This window comes from Bactrocera dorsalis, chromosome 2 (assembly GCF_023373825.1).
Source record: "Bactrocera dorsalis isolate Fly_Bdor chromosome 2, ASM2337382v1, whole genome shotgun sequence".
NCBI lineage: Eukaryota > Metazoa > Arthropoda > Insecta > Diptera > Tephritidae > Bactrocera > Bactrocera dorsalis.
This window is the reverse complement of record NC_064304.1, coordinates 2,066,678-2,087,662: the sequence shown is the minus strand read 5'-3', so window position 1 is coordinate 2,087,662 and position 20,985 is coordinate 2,066,678. Positions and strand designations below refer to the sequence as shown.

Sequence of the window (20,985 nt, the reverse complement as noted above, 5' to 3'; positions counted from 1 at the left end):
GGGAATTTCTTGTTTCACTGCCACGGGAACATTTCATGCCGTGCCTGTGAATTCAAAGTTTTCAACTAGATGCTCAATTGTTGATCTGACAGGGCGATTATGACGGCCTTAAATTGGATGTAGCGTTCTTAAAGTTGAGGCCATTGACTCAAAATTGAATAAAATCGACTCGTTGTTGGATATTTCTCTCTATCTCTCGCCACATCTATAGGGTTGCCAAGGTTCTGGATTCCTATCCATTGTCGAATGTAACGAAACCACGAAAGATGTTTACGGTCGATACCCCGTTTTTCTTCAATTTTTCCTAGGATAATTAATTGTAGTAGCTCATACTTGGAGTACCTCATAGTATGTCCTAGGTAGGCTGATTTTCTTTGTTTTATGGTCTTTAACAACTCTCTATTGCGGTTCACTCTTCTCAAAAATTCACTGTTTGTAACTCTATCTGTCCATTGGATTGTTAGGACTCTTCTAATAAGCCATAGCTCGAAGGACTCTAACTTGTTGATATCTGTGATTTTTACAGTCCACGTTTCCATGGCATAAGGAAGCACTGACCAAACAAAACTTTTTAATAAACCTATTTTGGTTGTGATGTTGAGGTCATGGCTACATAATATGTTTTTGTATTTGAGAAAAGTTGTTCGCGCAAATGCGATTCGAGATTTTATTTCTTTCGAACAATCCTAATTTTCATTGATCTGACAACCAAGGTACTTGAAATTCTTAACTCTTTCGATGGGCATATTATTAATCATAAGGTGTGTGTCATTGTATATGTGTTTCCTGCTAATGATCATGTACTTGTACTTCATCTTGTTTATGTAAATGCGTAGGCCATATTTGTTACTACGTAAGTTAACTCGGTTTATAAGCTCTTGTAATCCCATCAAGCTATCGGCTATAAATGTAGTGTCATCTCAACTTCACACCGTTCGCGCAGCTGTCGCACTGGAATCAGCTTATTACAAATTTGCTGAATGACAGTTAGGAGTATTTTTCACAAGTGTACAAAAGCGTTTTGCCAAAAGTGAACGCAAAAAAAGTAACCACCGATGCAATTCCAACGTAATAGTGCGATTGCTTTATATTTAGCTGGAAAATCACAGTTGCAATGTTACAATGATACTGGTAGCATCGCAAAAGGCCATGGAGGTGGTCATCAAAAGACTGCAACGTCACGTGCAATAGTTCGGAAAGTGAAGAAGCGACTTGAGCGAAATCCACGACGAAGTGCCAATCAAATGGCCGAAAGCGGTCAAATTTCGAACATTGTGTTTTCTGACGAAAAAATTTTTCCAATTGAGCAATTTGCAAACTCTCAAAACAATAGGGTTTATTTGACCGACCGTTCATACGAGAATCTCAGTCATCGGTTGGCCACCAGGAGGCAGCACCCGCCACAAATAATGGTTTGGGCAGCTGTCACCACAGATGGGCGCTCTCCAATTGTTTTCATCAAGCCTGGCGCCAAAGTAAATGCGACATATTATCGGGAAAGTATTCTGAAGGCTGCTTTGAAGCCGCGGGCAAACAAATATTTCGGTCGCAAACCATGGACATTTCAATAGCACCGTCTCACAAAGCGCGAGTGAACCAAGAATGGCTGAAAAACAACGTTCCAAACTTCAATACGACCACACAATAGCTGTCGAATTAACCAGATGCGAATCCAATGGATTATTCTCTCTGGGCCATTTTGGAGGGCAAGGTCCGAAGTAAAAAATACACCAATCTCGAGATGCTGAAGAAAGCCACTGTCCGTGAGTGGGCCAAAATACCGGCAAGTCACATGCGGGCAGCTTGCGATTCGTTTTTTGAACGTATCGGAACATGCTTAAGGCAAAGGGTGGTCATAACGAGCAACAGTGAATTGGTCCTGAATTTATGATTATTTTCACACATTTTGTACTTTAAAATAAATAAAAATAATTTTCCAAACCGAATTTATGGCTTTTAGAATTGTTTACACTTCGAGTGCCGGACCATGATAAAAATACGATTCAATTAACCAATAAATATTTCTAAAGGAAAGTATATGGGTCAAAAGTGCTTTTTGATTGTTTTTTCTTTAAGTCTGCATAGTCAATTTTAACGATGCAACTATATGCTGCAGTGAACTGATGTCATGTACGAGTATGTGTGCGACTAGCTTGCGTAAATATACAGAGAGACATGACTCAAGTGGCTCAACTCCTTACGCTAATCCTTTCCTATATTCACTTTATCCGATGTTTCCTTTCGTCAAAAACTTAATAAACTCTGTTCAGAGTAGGTATAGTAATTAGAAAACAAGGTTATAATCTTAAGTGTGCTGTTTTATTTCCCCCAGTATCTATATAGGTCTCTATATCTATATCGTAAGTAAGACAGAGAGTGAATTCTTCTATAACGAAAATAAAAAATACTTCAGCGGTCAAGCAAATTCCTCACACTGCCCTATAGTCGTAAATTGCTTCAGAACCATTTTGTTCCCTCAACGAATATTCTGTAGACACTCACTTAGTAAGTGAACACACCGTGCATATACATATGTAGCATCCAGTATTAGAACTTAATAAATATTCGACTACTTTACTTAATAGATTATTGTGGCAATTTTATGGAGCTTAAAGTAGCTAATTTTCACGCGAACACGTAAAAAGCATTTTAAATTAGCTTTTTTTTATTTGAAAGCAGTTCTTAAAATCATAAAATTAGTAATAAATAACGGCATTTGAATAATTTCAATAGGCACAGGGACAAATATTGTAAATTATATGCGCATGGGTGCACACACAAGTCATAAAAATGGTTCTAAAGGTAATCTAAATTTTCCCTTTCCAGGGCTTACCTATTTATAGTGCACACAAGCCAAATCCATTTTCACTTTCGTACAAGTAGCGAGTTGCGAAGCATTTACAAATCAATATTTATTTCTTCGCGTGGTCTAAGATGAAAGTAAGCACGGTTTCAATTGTCATGGCAATCCTTTGCACCCTGTCATCCTGGCGGAGCGCAGAGGGCCACGATACTATTGCAGTTGCCGTCAACAGTTCTTCTGCAATTGCCGTCAGCAAGGGCCCAGATGCTACAGGCCCAAAAGCGGTCGTACCACAACCAAGTACACCACAAATAAGTACACCAAAACCAAGTACACCATCAAACGGGGGCGGTTCGAGTGGAAGTAATGGCGAAAACCCGGAAACGGACAAAATTGAAACAACAACCATGAGTAAGAATTTTAAGCATATTATAACAAATACATGTATGATGTACTCCCATTGACACAGGCAATAGTAAGTGGAGAGAGGAGCTTGAAAGAAGACTAGCTCAAATATATCAAAATATAAATGAAAAAGACCTAGGCAGGCTCATCAATGATTTGATGAGTGCTATCCTAGTAACTCTCGCTAAAGCTGATGTACCTGAGGCCATTAGAGCAGAACTAAATTTCGCCTTGAAAATATTAATAAAAGCTAGTAACGAGGATTACGCGACTAAGAAGGCTGCCTTCAACCAAGCGCTCTGTAAACTGTTCGGAATCTTGTATGGCGGAGGGAAACCGGACAAAATTGAAACAACAACCATGAGTAAGAGTTTGAAACATGTTATAACAAATACATGTATGATCTATTCCAATTTACACAGGCTATAGTAAGTGGGGAGATGACCTTTTAAGAGCACTAGATGAAATATATAAGGCGATGGAAAGAGATAATTTAGACAGGGACATCAATGCTTTGATTAGTTTGATCGAAGAATATCTCGCCAAAGCTGGTGCATCTGGGGCCACGACAGCAGAACTAGATTACTGTTTGAAAATATTAATAAAAGCTAATGGCAGTATTGACGTGACTGTTAAGAATTCTGCCTACAATAATGCGTTCTGTACACTGATCAGAATCGTAAAAGAGTGAAGTGCCAGCTTAAACGACAGTTACATACATATATATAATACACTATAACTGATGATATAAACAATTTATATTATATGAGATACCTTAAATTCTATGATTAATTATATAGTCCGATCCATATTTTGAGCCATATCTCCAGCTTTTGTGCGATAAATATAAATCTATTAAGCAGCAGTTCAACTTTTTTAGATTATTTGCTGTTTTACAAGAAAAGGTTGGGAAAACGAAAAATAAGGGCCGAAATGTGTAAGTGTAAAGACTCACTGCTTAACAGGAAGAGTATAACGCATAACGTTTTCCTTTCATGGGCAAATGCATTTTTCCGAAAAGAAAGAAGACGTACGGTGCCATATCGGGTGAGCACGGGGAGTAGTTAATGGTTAAAATGTGATTTTTCGTCAAATAATCGGTCACAAGCGTCGATCGATGAGGCGGCGCATTATCGTGCGACAAACGCCAAATTTCGTCAACTGTGCACACACCTTTCGTAAGCCCAAATGTTCGATCAAAAACAGCGTGCAGTGGAACCTTTCTACTTGGCCATGGGTTTAACTATTGCAAATTTTGAAAATTCATCTATACACGTTAAAAACAATAGCCTGCCAGTTATAAGAATATACATGTAGAAAATTTCACCTGGGTGTTTTGGGAGTGGTGTTTTACCTATTTCAGGATCAGGAGGTTTTTGTTGGTATTTATTCTCCAATATATAGTATATCTTGCAATTTGCTTTTGTTGATTTCAATAATTTTTTTTTATATTTGGAAAATAGTATTCACGAGAAATCTGGCGAAAGCTTTTGTGTAAACCACGATAAGCTCGATTGTGCTCCATTTGGTCATCATTATTAATTAAATCAATTAAAAGAAGCTGAGTGTGAATAAACTTAAAGCCAGGAAAAGCTGATATTATTTTATTTTGTATCTGTGCTAGAATGTGGAGATCGCAATAAATTTTCTTGGTGGTGTTCAAAAGCTTGAAGGGCTTGAGGACTAAAGTCAATTTTCACATTTCTTGAATATCGTGAACATACTTATTTGTTTCCTCCGCGAAGGTAAGCTGTCAAAGGCTTGACTATATAATAAAACGGCTATAATATCCTGATAGTCCCAGAAATGAGCGCAATGCACGAAGAGTTTGCGGAGGTTCGTAATTAACAATATCACGAATTTTATCTGGGCAAGTTCTAATACCCGCGCTAGAAACAAGAAACCCTAGAAACTCCACATGATTTTTAAAAAACTTCGATTTTTCAGGTGAGATTCTCATTCCTGCGTTTTCAAGATTTTGAAGTATGTGGTTGATGTGCTTTAAATGTGATTGTTCATCTGAAGAATAAATAATTATATGGTCGACATAAACGTGACAACATTTCCCTATGACTTACTGATACTGGGTTCATTTCTTAACCCAAAGCCGTTTTTTGCTTGTCTTTTTCACACATAATGATTGGGTGAAATCCTGACTTAAGATCCAATGTTGTAAAAAACTTGGACCATCCTAAGTTGGCTAAGATGATAGAGTATCGATCTGGTATGGGTTTATCATTGTGCTTCCGAAAATCGATCACCATTCGCAGTTTGGCTTCCCATTTTTTCAAATCCCTTTTTAGATACTACGTGGACAGAAGAATTGTAAGGCCAACAAGATGGCCTTATTATTCCATCTTTAAGAAGTCCTTTTATTTCTTTATTAATAAACGGAGCTACAGACATAGGATATGTTTAACTCTTGCTGTATATCGGTTCATCTGTATTTGTGTGTTATAAGGCAAAGCACTATCTGGGTCAGCAAATGCATTAATATTTTTAATGATTATTTGCCGACATTGTCCTTGGAGTTTGAGTGGAACTGAATTTCCTTCTATTGTTGTTAAGTTTACTTGCTTACATGGAAAAAAGTGTAGTTTTTCTTTAAAATTTCGGTAAAATAAATACCCTTCAACAGTATCAATTTTAGCATCAATATGCTTTGAAAAGTCATAACCTACAATACCGTCAAATGTACTTAAACTTGAAAGCAGAAAGAACGTTGAGGTATTGCCTAACACATTAACTAAACACTTTTTATTTATTAGATTTTACCGTGTATGGATTTCAAATTAAAAGGTTTCCGCAAACATTTAAGATTTTTCCCTGAAGAAATGAAAGGTATTTCACATAATTTTTTGATGTGCCTGTATCAATTAAAATACCAAGCTCCCGGCCGTTTTGCACTTTTTCGTAATAAACGGTAGAAGCGATTTTAGTTTAAATAATTTATTTCGTCCCCGTTTTCCGCTGCAGCATCGTCATTATAATTATGGTGGTCAATGCCCGAGTTGTTGTAATAATATTCATCTTTTCATCAACATTTTGAGAGGATTCTAATTCTTCCGGCATAAAATTTACCTTTAGCAGTTTGTGAAAGGATGCACGATCAGAATGGAACTGTTCGCGATTTCGTTTATAGGTTGATTAAATATTCTGATTTGGATGCTGTGGTTAAGGAATGTACTTGGGTGTAGGTTGAGTCTGCTGAGTGTATAGTTTCGGAATACTATTAGGCTGTCGGTAGTAACTTGTATTGCTATTAGGATTTGAATTGAAGCCAATACCTGCATTCGGTCTATTATTGTAATATATGTATTTGTTTAAATTGAGACGTTATTGGAATTATAAGTATTTCCAACAGCAAATGCTTCTGAAAGGTTATGTCTTCTAAGATTCGTTTGCAGCTCCTTAGCCACTGCAAGAGCAGTTGGAAGGTCTTTGGGTCTAAAGGAAAAAAGGATATCGCACAATGGACGTCGAAGTCCTGAAATGAAGACGCGTAAGGCGCTTTTTCTAGCGCGCTCATTTAAAGTGGCAATAATATCTTTACTTCCGCTATACGTCGTGATTTGTTTATTGATTATAAGGCATAGTTTTTGTCCACCTTATTATCATAATTAGTAATAGAAAGACTATATTGTCTAAGGATACTTAGCTCGTTCTTCAAAACATAAAGAGGCCTTTTATCGGCATATTCCTGATCTAGTTTAGCTAAAATTGCCTTAAAATTAAGCACTGTATTAGTGCGGAACCAATAATTTTGTTTCGGAAAATTCCCATAGCGATGTAATATTTTTCCGAACCCTCCGAGTGGTAATTAATGGCGAATTCAGCTGCAGTTTGCCAAGCGGGATAAGAAACAGAATCTCCACTAAATTCAGGCAGAGATTTTATTAGGTCTAAACTTGCGTTGTTTTCTGCTACTAATGGATTAATTGAAACGGGTAAATGTTCTTCGACGCCACGTGGTTGCAAGTGATTAATTGCTCAGGTCAAGTTACTTAACTGCGCAAAAAACTCTCGTTTTAGATTTTCATTGGCTTTATTAACAATTTCTTCTTTCGCTCTCTATTCAAAGACATTTTATCTATTTATAATTTTTTTCCAAAAGGCCTGGTAAAGAAAATTTGGTAAGTTTCGTTTCTAGTTGTTGAAATTATTTAAGATTTTTTTGTTTTTTTTTTTAATATATCTTTTATAAAAGTATTTTGAATAATATTTATTTAATAAATACTACAAACTTTTTATCAGTTTTATGATTGGCAACAAATTAATTAAAATATCAGAAGTAATATTCCATTTGTAACACTATATTTAACACGTGTAATTTTTTAAGGTTATTTCATGAAACGCTAACCTTTTCTTCGACAATTTTTATAACACAAGGGAGTTTTATGCAAATCTGCGATTTATTTCAATTGAAAATTAGGTTCTTTTGAAAGCACGCATATAGTACCCTAATAAACTGTAGACTTTTTATTAGGTCTACAACCTTACGCCGTTTTCCAATAGATGTCTCTAGGGTCAAGCACTGGTCGATTAAATCGATTAAATCGTTTTATATCGATCTTGGATATTTGTGTCAACATTAGCTCAACAAAATATTTGTAGAGATCTGTTTGCATCCCAAACTTATTCTCAACTGAAAATGTCCCTTTTTGAGCCGAATTTTCGACATTTGCGGAAATTTTGCTTTTCTTTTTTAATTCTGTCACAGACAGTTTTAACGAGTGAGAGGCATTCGTTAGTGAACAAGCAAACGGAGCAGTCGCAAGCAGGCGTATAAAAATTATTTAATTTCTTTTGAATACATTTTGTTATTCGTTCAATAATAATTTTAAAATAAACTTTGTATTCGTTTGATAATAATTTGAAATAAACAATTTGGATATTCCTGACAATTCTAAGAAAAGTGCGGCTGAGGCTCACCGAATGTTTTCGGATACGTACGGTGAGGCTGTCCTAAGTGAAAGAACACAGCGCGAATGGTTCCAACGTTTTAAGACTGGTGATTATGAAGTCGAAGACCGGCATGGTGGTGGAAGGGAGAAGATTTTCGAAGATGCTGAATTGGAAGCATTACTCGACTAAGATGCGTTTCAAATCCAAGAGTTCATTGACCGAATCGTTGCAAGTGACACAGCAAGCCGTATCAAAACGCCTCAAAGCCATGGAGATGATTCAGAAACAAGGAAACTCAGAAACTTGTAACCAAGAAATGTCGTACGGAGCTTCTTTGCATGTGAACAGCTGCTTCAAAGGCACAACCGAAAGGGGTTTTTACATCGCATTGTAACTGGCGACGAAAAATGGGTCCACTACGATAGTTCTAAGCGAAGAAAGTCATGGGGCCTCCACGTCGACGGCCAAACCGAACATTCACGGCGTCAAGGTCATGCTCTGCATTTGGTGAGACCAACTGGGGGTGATATATTATGAGCTGCTAAAGCCAAGTAAAACCATCACAGGAAATCGTACCGAACGAAATTGATGCGTTTGAGCCGAGCACTAAAAGAAAAACGGCCACAGTACGAGGAAAGACACGATAAAGTCATTCTCCAGCATGATAATGCTCGGCCTCACGTCGCAAAGGTGCTCAAAAAATATTTGGAGACGCTGAAATGGGAGATCTTACCCCATCCGTCGTATTCTCCAGACGTTACTTCATCTGACTACCACTTGTTCCGATCGATGGCACACGGTCTAGCTAACGAACACTTCAGTTCTCATGAAGAAGTCAAAAATTGGATTGATACTTGGATCGACTCGACAGATGAGGAGTTCTTTCGTCACGGAATACGCATGCTGCCAGAAAAATGGTCAATAGTAGTAGCTAGCGACGGCCAATATTTTGAATAACATTTTTGCAACCATTTTTGTACAATAAAGCCTTATTAAAGCCCAAGCATATATCCCGCAGCTTTTCATATTGGTGCAGCAACAACTTACTTGTGGCTTCTTTCACCAAAGGTAAAATATCGTTGTTGCTATGAGATCTACTCTTCACGTGATCTTGCTGTGAGCAGCTCTATCATTGCAATTACAACTTCTGAAAGTACTGTAACACTTCAGTGTTTTACGCATCACCTTCCGAATGCCACCTATCAAAGAGTTATGCTGTTGCTGTGCGCTCTTATTGGTGATAATAATGATAAGAGTATTGATATGCAAATGAACGTAGTAAGCATTTTAGCATGAAGAGCCCAGCAGGAACGTGCGTGGCATTGAAAGCGATTTATGTTATGTTAGCTGAACAATTCATCTTATGTTAGGTGTTGTCTTAACTAAGGTTATCTTGCTCATAAACGAATTGCTGGTACTTTTTCGTACTATTAGCCCATATCTTAGCTAATTATCCTTTTTCTGTCTTTGGAGATCATTTACGCACTATTCTACCGGGTTTTTCAATAAGAACGCTACACAATTGTGTGTGTGAGAGACAGATTTGGGTCTTCCTCAATTGATGCGCTATCGGCAGCAGTATTTTCGACACTTAAGGGAACTACTTTATTACACTGGTACGAGAATTCTGTAGACGCTCGTTTAGTAAGTGAACACACCGTGCATATATGTATATGTATGTACATATGTAGAAACTGATCCAGTATTAGAACTTAATAAATATACGACTAGGAAGTAACTTTACGTAATATGTTATTGTTGCAACTTTGAGGAGCTTAAGTTAGCTTATTACACGCGAACACGTCACAAGCATCACAGTTCTTAAAATCATAAAATTCGTAATAAATAACGGCATTTGAATAATTTCAATAGGCGCAGGTACAAATATTGTAAATTACATGCGCATGGGCGCATACACAAGTCATAAAAATGTTGTTGCGTTCTTAAGGTAATCTAAATTTTCCCTTTCCAGGGCTTACCTATTTATAGTGCACCCAAGCCAAATCCATTTTCACTTTCGTACAAGTAGCGAGTTTCGAAGCATTTACAAATCAATATTTATTTCTTCGCGTGGTCTAAGATGAAAGTAAGCACGGTTTCAATTGTCATGGCAATCATTTGCATCCTGTCATCTTGGCCGAGCGCAGAGAGCGGCGATACTATTGCAATTGCCGCCAACAATTCTACTGCAATTGCTGTCAACGAGGGCTCAGATGCTACAGGCCCAAAAGTGGTCGTACCAAATCCAAGTAAACCACAACCAAGTACACCACAACTAAGTACACCACAAATAAGTACACCACAACCAAGTACACCACAACTGAGTACACCACAACTGAGTACACCACAACCAAGTACACCATCAAACGCGGGCAGTTCGAGTGGAAATAATGGCGAAAACCCGGAATCGGACAAAATTAAAACAACAACCATGAGTAAGAATTTTAAGCATATTATCACAAATACCTGTATGATTTACTTTAATTGACACAGGCGATAGTGAGTGGAGAGAGGAGTTTGAAAGAAGACAAGATGAAATATATGAAGAGATGAAGAGAAATGAGGCAGACAGAGACATCAGTACTTTGATGAAGCGTATCCAACAAGCTCTGCAAAGGGGTCTATGTGAGTCCAAGATAGCAGAACTAAATGTCGCCATGAAAATATTAATGAAAGCTAGTGGCAACTATGACTCGAGTGTTAAGAGAGCTGCCTACAACGAAGCGCTTGATATACTCACCAGAGTCTTGAATGGGTGAAGTGCCAGCTTAAACGAGAGTTACATATATATAACACACTATAACTGATGATATAAACAATTTATGTTATAAGAGATACCTTACATTCTATGATATGTTATAAAATCCGATCCACATTTTGAAACCATGGCAGCCATATCTCCAGTTTTTGTGCGATAAATATAAATCTATTGAGCAACTTTTCAACTTTTTTAGATTATTTGCTATTTTACAAGAAAAGGTTGGAAAACGAAAAATAAGGGCCGAAATGTGTAAGTGTAAAGACTCACTGCTTAACCGAAAGAATATACCAACAAAGAATTTCTGTATATTAAATTAAGAGGGTGAAAATCCAAATAAAATAGGATCGATACCGTGAGTTGAAAAGAGAAGCGAGGTGTATGTGCGAACAGAAAAGGAAAGAGGCAATCCATTTATTGTATTCAAAATAGTCTCCTTCTGCTTCTATACAGCTTTTTGCACGGTCCAAAGCATGTCGAACGAGTGTTTTAGCTCGCTGGGCGGTATAGCCCCAATATGCCGGCGCAAGCCTTTTGAATGGCCTCTACGTCTGCATGACGCTTTCCTTTCATGGACAAATGCATTTTTTCGAAAAGGAAGAAGTCGCACGGTGCCATATCAGGTGAATACGGGGTTTCGATAGAATTTTCGGCGATCACGGATTTTGATTGGCTCACATGTTGATCGTCATTTATGTCCTCACGATCACTTTGAAAACGTTGAAAGCACTCGCGCACTCTGCTGCGGGATAGGCAATCAACGCCAAAAACTTGTTTCAACAATTGAAACGTTTCAGTCAAAGTTTTACCAATTTTAAAACAAAATTTAATGTTGGCTATTTGTTCGAAGGATGTTTAAATGAAGTCGTCAAAAATTTCGCTAGAAATATCGCAAACAAGTAAGACGGAGTGTGAATGCGTCTACATATAACGAAAATCAAAAATATTTCAGCGGTCAAGCAAATTCCTCACACTGCCCTGTAGTTGTAAATTGCTTCAGAACCATTTTGTTCCTTCAACGAGTACTTTGTAGGCGCTCGTTTAGTAAGTGAACGCACCGTGCATATATATGTATGTAGCAACTGATCCAGTATTAGAACTTAATAAATATTCGACTACTTTACTTAATAGATAATTGTGGCAACTTTATGGAGCTAAGTAGCTAATTACACGCGAACACGTAGAAAGCGTTTTTAAATTATTTTTTTTTTTATTTGAAAGCAGTTCTTAAAGTCATAAAAGTAGTAACAAATAACGGTATTTGAATAATTTCAATAGGCACAGGGACAAATATTGTAAATTATATGCGCATGGGTGCACACACAAGTAATAAAAATGGTTCTAAAGGTAATCTAAATTTTCCTTTTACAGGGCTTACCTATTTATAGTGCACACAAGCCAAATCCATTTTCACTTTCGTACAAGTAGCGAGTTGCGAAGCATTTACAAATCAATATTTATTTCTTCGCGTGGTCTAAGATGAAAGTAAGCACGGTTTCAATTGTCATGGCAATCCTTTGCACCCTGTCATCTTCGCGGAGCGCAGATAGCGACGATACTATTGCAATTGCCGCCAACAATTCTACTGCAATTGCTGTCAATTGCAGGCCCTTAGATCCTGCATGTTCAAATGCACCGGGCAGTTCGAGTGGAAGTAATGACAAAGACAAAGAAAGTACGTGGAGAGATGCGTTAGAAAAAGCGCTAAGAGATAAATATGAAAGGGAAAAAAGAGGGGATCTAGACAGGGCCATCAAAGCTTTGGTCAGTAGTATCCAAAATGCACTCTCTAAATCTGGTCTATCTGAGGCCATAAAAGCACAACTAAATTTGGCCTTGGAACTATTGATGAAAGCTATTCTTAGCGATGAAGTGAGTTTTAAGGAATCTTGCTACAACAAAGCGTTCAGTATACTGATCATAATCGTGAGTGGCGGAGAGAAATCGGACAAAATTGAAGAAACAACCATGAGTAAGAATTTGAAGCATATTATAACAAATACATGTATGATCTACTCCAATTTGCACAGGCTATGCTGAATGGAAAGCGGGGATGGAAAGAGAACTAGACGAGAAATTTGATAGGCTAAAAAATAATGATGCAGACAGAGACATCAGTGCTTTGATGAAGGGTATCCAAAAAAATCTGCCCCTTTTATGTCCGCCCAGGGCAGCAGAACTAAATTACGCCATGAACATATTAGTAAAAGCTATTGGTAGTAATGACTCGGGTATTAAGAGAGCTTCCTACAACGAGGCGCTCGATATATACACCAGGGTCATGGCAGGGTGAAGTGCCAGCGTAAACGAGAGTTACATATAATATAACATACTATAACTTATGATATAAACAATTTATGTTATAAGAGATACCTTAAATTCTATGATATGTTATAAAATCCGATCCACATTTTGAAAACATGGCAGCCATATCTCCAGCTTTTGTGCGATAAATATAAATCTATTGAGCAACAGTTCAACTTTTTTAGATTATTTGCAATTTGTTAAACAAAAAAAATATTAAAAATATATTGATATCATAATTTTAAATTTCTTCGATTTCCTGCAGTATATGAATATTATTGTGCTCCACCTGGCATACTCCTCCGCTCCAAAAGTCATTACATTAATATGTCTGCTCATTTCAAGCATTGTGTTTGAAGCAATTTAAGTATATCGTTAGACTGTGTTAGCTTAATTGTTATACACTCGCAACAGATACTCGAATAGATTGGCAATTTGAAGTTTCTGGGGCATTCGAGCATCCGCTTACAAGAAACTCCCCACCAAGCAATTGCAGAACAACACAACAATGCCGACCGCGATAAACTCGCATCCACGAACAATTTGCATGCATATTGAAGCATGAAATTGAAATTAATTTCAGGCGATGCTCAAAACCGCGGCATGTACGATTATTATTGCCTGCCTACACTGCGAGCGCATTAAACTTAAGCACCCACGAACATGCGCACACACGCACCCAAGCACACGGCGCGATTGACATTCAAAAGCCACCGCACTGCCGCTCATATAATAATCCATATTTGAGCATTCCGACATATGTACATAGTTCGCCGAAATTTATGAAAATTAGACTACTAACTAGTTTAGTAAGGAAAAAATATGCAACTTGCACGGAACTACAAATTCGCTTGCCACATTATTGGCTTGGTACGAGGCAACATTGGAATTTACGCGCGAAAGCGTGCGCCTGCGTGATTGCGAACGTGTGCGGTACAGTGTTTTGATTTCAAATTTGTTATGTAAACAATTCTCATAATTTTCAATACTTTGGTTTTCTTTTCTATTGTCAATATCGTAATTGTCTTCTTTTGGTTCTGAAAACGCTATCATCCATGTTTTGAAAGCTCGGTAAACACCCCATGTTGCATTATTTTTAGCTGCAGCAGGATCCCATAGCTCTTGAAATTCTCGGCTTTTCAGTAAATGTGAGTTAATTAAGAGAATTAGCTTTTGGTTTACTTTTTTTATATTTGTTAGTGGGAAATCAGAATTTTATCAATTTTCCAATATCGAGTTAGAGTTTGACACATGAAAATTATGACGAATGATCTTTTCCAAGAACTTAAGAGCTCATAGAACTAAGTATATACTCATAAGATTTATTTTTGGTTCAGTTGGCAAATATATGTATTTCCTGTTATTATTCTTTCCAAATCTTCTTCCAAGTGAAGCCAGGCCCTTCCCTACCTGGTCTTTCCAACGAAGAGGAGGTCTTCGTCTTCCTCTGTTTCCCCGCCGGGTACTGCGTCGAATTACTTTCAGAGCTGGAGTTTTTCGTCCATACGTACGACATGATCCAGCCAGCACAGTAGCTCTCTCTATATCCATGTCGTCGTATATCTCGTGCAGCACATCGTCCCATCGATTGCGGTATTTGACAAATTTTCTCTCGAAAACTCGTTACGCCGACTCATCTGATGTTGTATTCGTCCATACTTCTGCACCATAAAACAGGACGGAGAGGATGAGAGACTTGTAGAGTTTGGCCTTTGCTCGTCGAGAGATGACTTTACTTCTCAATTGCCTACTCAGTCCAAGGTAGTACCTGTTGGAAAGAGTTATTCTGCTTTAGATGTCGAGACTATCGTTGTTGTAGTTAATGCTGGTTCCAAGATAGACGAAATTATCTACGACTTCGCCGTTAGGACTTTCATCAGTGACGTGGGAGCCAAGTCGGGTGTGCGACGACTGTTTGTTTAATGGCAGTAGATATTTCGTTTTGCCTTCGTTCACTATCAGACCCATTTGCTTCGCTTCCTTGTACAGTCTGGAGAAAGCAGAGCTAATGGCGGCGTTTTTATGGCCAAAGGTACCGATGTCATTGGCATATTCCAGCAGCTATGTTCTTATGAAAGATTGTACTTGCTCGATTAAGTTCTGCAGCTCGAATATGCAGGAGTAGATTGAAGAAGTCGCACGAAAGGAAGCTGCAAAGAAATGACGAATCGAAAAGGCTGTTACAAAAATATATGTAACTTTTATGGGTTTGGTTAAGGATGCAGTTACTTGCGATTTTGAGTTACTGTGCAATTGTATGCATAAAATGCAAATTGAACGTGTAGATGTGTACCACACACACACACATACACAAACATGCTACATTACGCACACATGCGGTGCGGCACAACGTTTGCGGCAGGCGCTTACTATTATCCTTATTATTACATAAAATGCAAACAGCAAATATAATTAAATCTCTGCTCGGCCCAAAACATGCATCTGCACTCGAAGAATCGAAGCGAAGGGACGTGCACCACGGAGCGGCGGCAAAGGGTGCGGCATATAATAATACGCCGTGACGTGGGATGTGCAGCGCAGGATAAAGGAGCTCTGGCTGGGCCTGCCACTGTTTGTTTACATGCATGCGTGTGTGTCTGTGTGTGTATGGGTGTATGATTTGCTTTTATGCTGCCGCTTTAGGCGAACGCATAAAATCGAATGTTAATGTGGTCGGCTAATGTGATTTCTGTGGCGAATGAGCGACAAATGAGCGGTGGCAGTGAGAGGCTATAATAAAAATTGCATTACTTATACGAGAGCATACGCTTTTGCAGCATAACATGGCCGTAGACCGCAACAATATGGCGTGTAGCTAACAACAGTTGTATCCACATAACTGCTCACAAGCGCATGCATGTGGCTATGTATTTATGTATGCATGTATGTGTGAGCCTGAAATTTCATGCTGCGTGTATGTGTATGTGTCGGTGCGCAATTTCGCAGTGGCATACCGAATAATGCGATTTTTGATTTCGATATTCAATAGATATGCGGCGCTTTTATGGCTGACATTTTAATTTTCAGACTAGTTCATGGGAATAAAGCGCAGCGCATAGGCAAATACATTAATGTATATCAACCTAAATATATTACCTTGTTAGCTAACCGTGGCATCAGATAATTTCGTTAGACTTAGCCCTTTGGCTCCCTCACTTATTTGACAATTCAATTTCGTGAAATGTGTTTAGTGCACCTCAGGCTTTCTAAAAGAAACAAAAACAAAAAAAAATAAACCAAAAATTTTAAGAACGCTATCAACGCTATCTTCGCCCAAAAGCCAGGTTTGGTTAACTTATCCTGAAAATAACCGAAAAATACTCGGTCTTGATATGAACAGTTATTAATTGGACAAAGCAAGCGCCGGCCTATAAGTTGCGCTGATATTTCAAAATATTCTCTAAGCCTTCAATTATCGATTCTCAGCCGTTCTCGAACTTAAGTTACCTTGCTTAGTTGTTGTACACACGTATAAGTAAACAGTTAGCATGGGTGATTTTTTAAGAGCTTGATAACTTTTTTTTTAAAAAAAACGCATAAAATTTGCAAAATCTCATCGGTTCTTTATTTGAAACGTAGATTGGTTCATGACATTTACTTTTTGAAGATAATTTCATTTAAATGTTGACCGCGGCTGCGTCTTAGGTGGTCCATTCGGAAAGTCCAATTTTGGGCAACTTTTTCGAGCATTTCGGCCGGAATAGCCCGAATTTCTTCGGAAATGTTGTCTTCCAAAGCTGGAATAGTTGCTGGCTTATTTCTGTAGACTTTAGACTTGACGTAGCCCCACAAAAAATAGTCTAAAGGCGTTAAATCGCATGATCTTGGTGGCCAACTTACGGGTCCATTTCTTGAGATGAATTGTTGTCCGAAGTTTTCCCTCAAAATGGCCATAGAATCGCGAGCTGTGTGGCATGTAGCGCCATCTTGTTGAAACCACATGTCAACCAAGTTCAGTTCTTCCATTTTTGGCAACAAAAAGTTTGTTAGCATCGAACGATAGCGATCGCCATTCACCGTAACGTTGCGTCCAACAGCATCTTTGAAAAAATACGGTCCAATGATTCCACCAGCGTACAAACCACACCAAACAGTGCATTTTTCGGGATGCATGGGCAGTTCTTGAACGGCTTCTGGTTGCTCTTCACCCCAAATGCGGCAATTTTGCTTATTTACGTAGCCATTCAACCAGAAATGAGCCTCATCGCTGAACAAAATTTGTCGGACGTAAAGCGCGAAACACATTTCGAACCGAACACTGATTTTGGTAATAAAATTCAATGATTTGCAAGCGTTGCTCGTTAGTAAGTCTATTCATGATGAAATGTCAAAGCATACTGAGCATCTTTCTCTTTGACACCATGTCTGAAATCCCACGTGATCTGTCAAATACTAATGCATGAAAATCCTAACCTCAAAAAAATCACCCGTTACATATCATATAAAAATCTTTCTATTTTTAGGTTTTTTCTAACCAAATTCAGTAAAAATCAGTTTCACTTTGCAAAACAAGGCGCTTCAATATTCATTACGCCTTATGCCGTCTTGTGCTCGAAATTGCCGCCAAAGCCTTTTAATCCATTAAAAATTGTGTTTTTATTTATGAGCATATATATTATAGAAAGTTGCTTGCTACACTTAAGGGAAGTTTCCAGATTTATTTGGTTATAAATGCTAATATGAATTAGGCGAGAATACAAAGTTGGCAAAAATGTCGACATAACCAACATTTAAATTGACAAAGTTTTCAAGTTGCTGAAGTCATGGAAAACAAAAGACAGCACAAGAGTAAAGCATGCGCTCACCCTAAAAAAGGAGCACACACACACGCACACAGAGGCACATGCACACGAACGTGGAAAAGTTTTACTTTTAACACTTCCGAAGGTGTGTGCATTTGTTGTGGAGCGTAAAGAAGTAAGGGCGTCGCAGTCATAAAATAAAGTGTTATCACATGGTTTCTGGTTTTTGAAAATCTTTTTTGTACAAAATCAGAAATATGTATATATAGTTGTTTTTGTGTTTTTCGTAAGATGTACATATTATATAAAAAAAATTTAAGTAGGTTAATGTACAAGGAGGAATGTGCAAAAAAATGTTTTGGTTTTCCGGTTCAGTTTCTTGACTTAATTTTCATTTAATTTCAATACTCTGAACAAGTGACTATCTTAGTTGATTTTGGATAGCTAGCTGGTCTGGAGACACAATATGAAAGAGAGTGTAAAAAAGACCAGTGGTGACGCATGAAAGAAAATGCTAGGGTCAACTGGCCTCAAGCATTGGTGTTACAAGCGCTAGTCAAGTCAATCTTACTTTGTAGTGCTCTGGTGTAGTGGACTGCTATGCACAAAATTTCATACAGGTAACCGCTGGAACGGTTACAGCGACTCGCTGTACTCTGCATAACGGGGGTACTAAGAAACACTCCAACGGCGGCACTAGAAAGGTTACGCAAATTGCCATCAATCGACATTGCAGTGGGAAGCTCTGTGGCAAAATCAGCTGCATATCTCTCTACAAAGACCGTCGAGCACAGCTCAATATGTCAGGGTTGGTGGATAAACTGGATAAACTGCTACACACCCACACGCATTATTTGGGAGAGAAGGTTGGAAGTCACACTAAAAGTATGTAGATGACGCTGAAGCCTGCGACACACCAGCGGAACTTACAACATCTATGCAGATTGATCCAAAATGGTTAATGGAGTGTTAGCTGGAATCTAATCTTCTAAGCTGGAGCTCAGGCGACCTTTCAAGCTTCCGCATTATCTTCCAGGCGGAAGTCTTTGCAGTTGGAAAAGCAGCCGAAATAGCTAACAACGCAGGAAACAACATAAAAAGAATAAATATATACGTCCACAACCATACAGCAATTAAGGCAATAACCTTACATACTTGTACGTCAGAGAATGACATTAGATGCATGAAAGTAGTAGATGTAGCGGTTGTCGGAAAACGGCTACATATATACTGGGTTCCAGGTCACAATAGAGGTCCGGGAAATGAAACTGCTGATGAGACTGCCACCGAACAAGGGCAGGAAATACGAAAGTCACTAAAAACGATATATAAAGAAGTTTCCGACAGGACTGACTGGCGGACCAGGCCGAGATGGAATGCCTTAAATATATGTGTAAGATCGTCAGGATCATCTGCAAGAGTCTCTACGAAAAACTCAATTGCTTTTTACTCACAAAGTTTCGGAAGGACTGTTGGACGTTTGTTGATTTCTTGACAGGTCATAACCTACTGTCATCACATGCGAACTGGATTGGCATACGTGTTGACGAAACATGCAGAGAATGCAGAGAAGTTGACATGAGAGAGACGCTGGAATACCTCCTTTGCCTGCACTAACTAGAAAATGTCTTAAGTGTCTAGGAGCTTCGTAGTTCAGTGGACAAGATAAAGTACGAAACGTAGATATCAAGTCGCTCTTAAAGTTGGAAAACGCATTGAAGAATACTTCATCACAAACAGTAAAACCTTACTTAATCTAATACCCTGAACAGGGTATATATTAACGCCCAGAAGAAAATGGCGGGGACCCGATAAGTGGTATCTATAAATTATCAGCGAGACAAGCTAAGTCGAGCTTTTTACTATTTTTTTTTTGTCCGACTGTTTGTATATACGCAAACTGCACACTCAGTTTTTAAAATATGGATCTAAAACTTTGAACACTTTTTTTTCTTCTGAAGAAGCTTTTCATTTGTCGAAATCGCTGCTATCGCAGCATTATAGTTTATAGCTGTCATGCAAATTGAGCGACCAAAACCCAGTTCTTGTATTGAAGATTGTTTTATATGACAAGATATCCTCATGAAATTCGGCGAGGCAGTGTGTCTGCATTTTTAGCTTCAAAGATCAAAAGAGAGCCACTCTCTCGGAATTAGGAAAGGCGCAAAATTTGGCGTCTGATAAGGGTTTGGTGGGTTAGAACAACTCCTTATTTCTGCACCCGATTTCATGAAAAAATAATGCTTTAGCTAAAATTATCGTTTCCAAAGTACATTTAATAAAACTGTTATTTTGTTGCGTGCGCTAGATTTGCACTCGGGTATGAAAATTTGTGGCGCCTATGGTAAACGGTGAAAAACAGAAAGAAACAGGCCACGTGAAGTAAAAGTAGCATTTAACTTTTATGCGAGTGCATGTGAGAAATGCGGAAAATCATCTTACAACTGCAGTCGACACACATATGTACATACAAACCATTTATGTGGGTGCTTATGCAATGAGCACGTTGGCGCTTTCAAATGTGTGAAAAAGTTGAGTTTTGATAACTTGGTACTGGATGAAACCGGAACACTATTTGGGGAAGTACTTATATCGAAAGTATTTATTATAAATATTTTAATTACTTGTTTTGATTTTATTCTAAGAAGGATTTTTAGCTGAATAAATAATAAAAAAAAGTTAGTTTTGGTCGACAGTCACTTATCCGATGAGATTTGATGGCTTATCCGTTGAGAACCATGGTTTAACTAATTAAATAGTAGAAAATAAGTGCTTCACCTATAACTTTCTCCCTTTGCACCAAACATACCAAATGGTGACAGGAGCGTGTTATTGGCGCTTTCGATGCCCTGCTGGGTCGCATACCTAATGTTGCAACACGGATCACATATGTACAAATAAAAACGTCTGTGTAGTTTCATTTTTTTTTTCCAAAAGCGGGTTACACTAACTGGTATGTATGTGCCAAGAACCCGTGTGTGCCGATGTGTGTAGCGTGCAGCTAAGTTGCAAATGTAGAAGTAGAAGGTTGTTTGTGCGAGTGCGAATGCGAGTGAACAATTTACGGT

General features: G+C 38.2%; 3 protein-coding genes across 9 annotated transcripts in view; all 3 read left to right on the top strand.

The window, feature by feature from the left end:
- LOC105233797 (uncharacterized) overlaps nucleotides 1-20,985 on the top strand; it is a 92,058-nt gene that overhangs the window by 2,693 nt on the left and 68,380 nt on the right. Inside the window, exons 1-4 of one of the 7 annotated variants that reach the window (XM_049447413.1) lie at nucleotides 2,861-3,111; nucleotides 3,142-3,214; nucleotides 3,273-3,572; nucleotides 3,631-4,073. In XM_049447413.1, the coding sequence (XP_049303370.1) occupies nucleotides 2,935-3,111; nucleotides 3,142-3,214; nucleotides 3,273-3,572; nucleotides 3,631-3,899 (819 nt within the window). In that variant the 5' untranslated portion in view covers nucleotides 2,861-2,934 and the 3' untranslated portion in view covers nucleotides 3,900-4,073. Of the gene's footprint in view, nucleotides 1-2,835; nucleotides 3,215-3,272; nucleotides 3,573-3,630; nucleotides 4,074-20,985 lie in introns of those variants that run through there. The other 6 variants (XM_049447419.1, XM_011215963.3, XM_049447411.1 and 3 more) reach the window with 6 other exon arrangements.
- On the top strand, nucleotides 10,097-11,049 carry LOC125776233 (nuclear transcription factor Y subunit gamma-like). Its single transcript, XM_049447421.1, has 2 exons — nucleotides 10,097-10,548; nucleotides 10,607-11,049. The coding sequence occupies exons 1-2, from the start codon at nucleotides 10,194-10,196 to the stop codon at nucleotides 10,870-10,872; spliced, it is 621 nt and encodes a 206-aa protein (XP_049303378.1). The 5' UTR covers nucleotides 10,097-10,193; the 3' UTR covers nucleotides 10,873-11,049.
- Nucleotides 12,295-13,345, top strand: LOC105233798 (uncharacterized). Its single transcript, XM_049447420.1, has 2 exons — nucleotides 12,295-12,843; nucleotides 12,902-13,345. The coding sequence occupies exons 1-2, from the start codon at nucleotides 12,351-12,353 to the stop codon at nucleotides 13,162-13,164; spliced, it is 756 nt and encodes a 251-aa protein (XP_049303377.1). The 5' UTR covers nucleotides 12,295-12,350; the 3' UTR covers nucleotides 13,165-13,345.

What these genes read in the sequence shown, in the direction of transcription:
- LOC125776233 (XM_049447421.1), top strand. Translation starts at nt 10,194, where the DNA reads ATGAAAGTAAGCACGGTTTCAATTGTCATGGCAATCATTTGCATCCTG. An exon ending in AATTAAAACAACAACCATGA is followed by an intron (nt 10,549 to 10,606) that starts GTAAGAATTTTA and finishes TAATTGACACAG; the next exon opens with GCGATAGTGAGTGGAGAGAG.
- LOC105233798 (XM_049447420.1), top strand. Translation starts at nt 12,351, where the DNA reads ATGAAAGTAAGCACGGTTTCAATTGTCATGGCAATCCTTTGCACCCTG. An exon ending in AATTGAAGAAACAACCATGA is followed by an intron (nt 12,844 to 12,901) that starts GTAAGAATTTGA and finishes CAATTTGCACAG; the next exon opens with GCTATGCTGAATGGAAAGCG.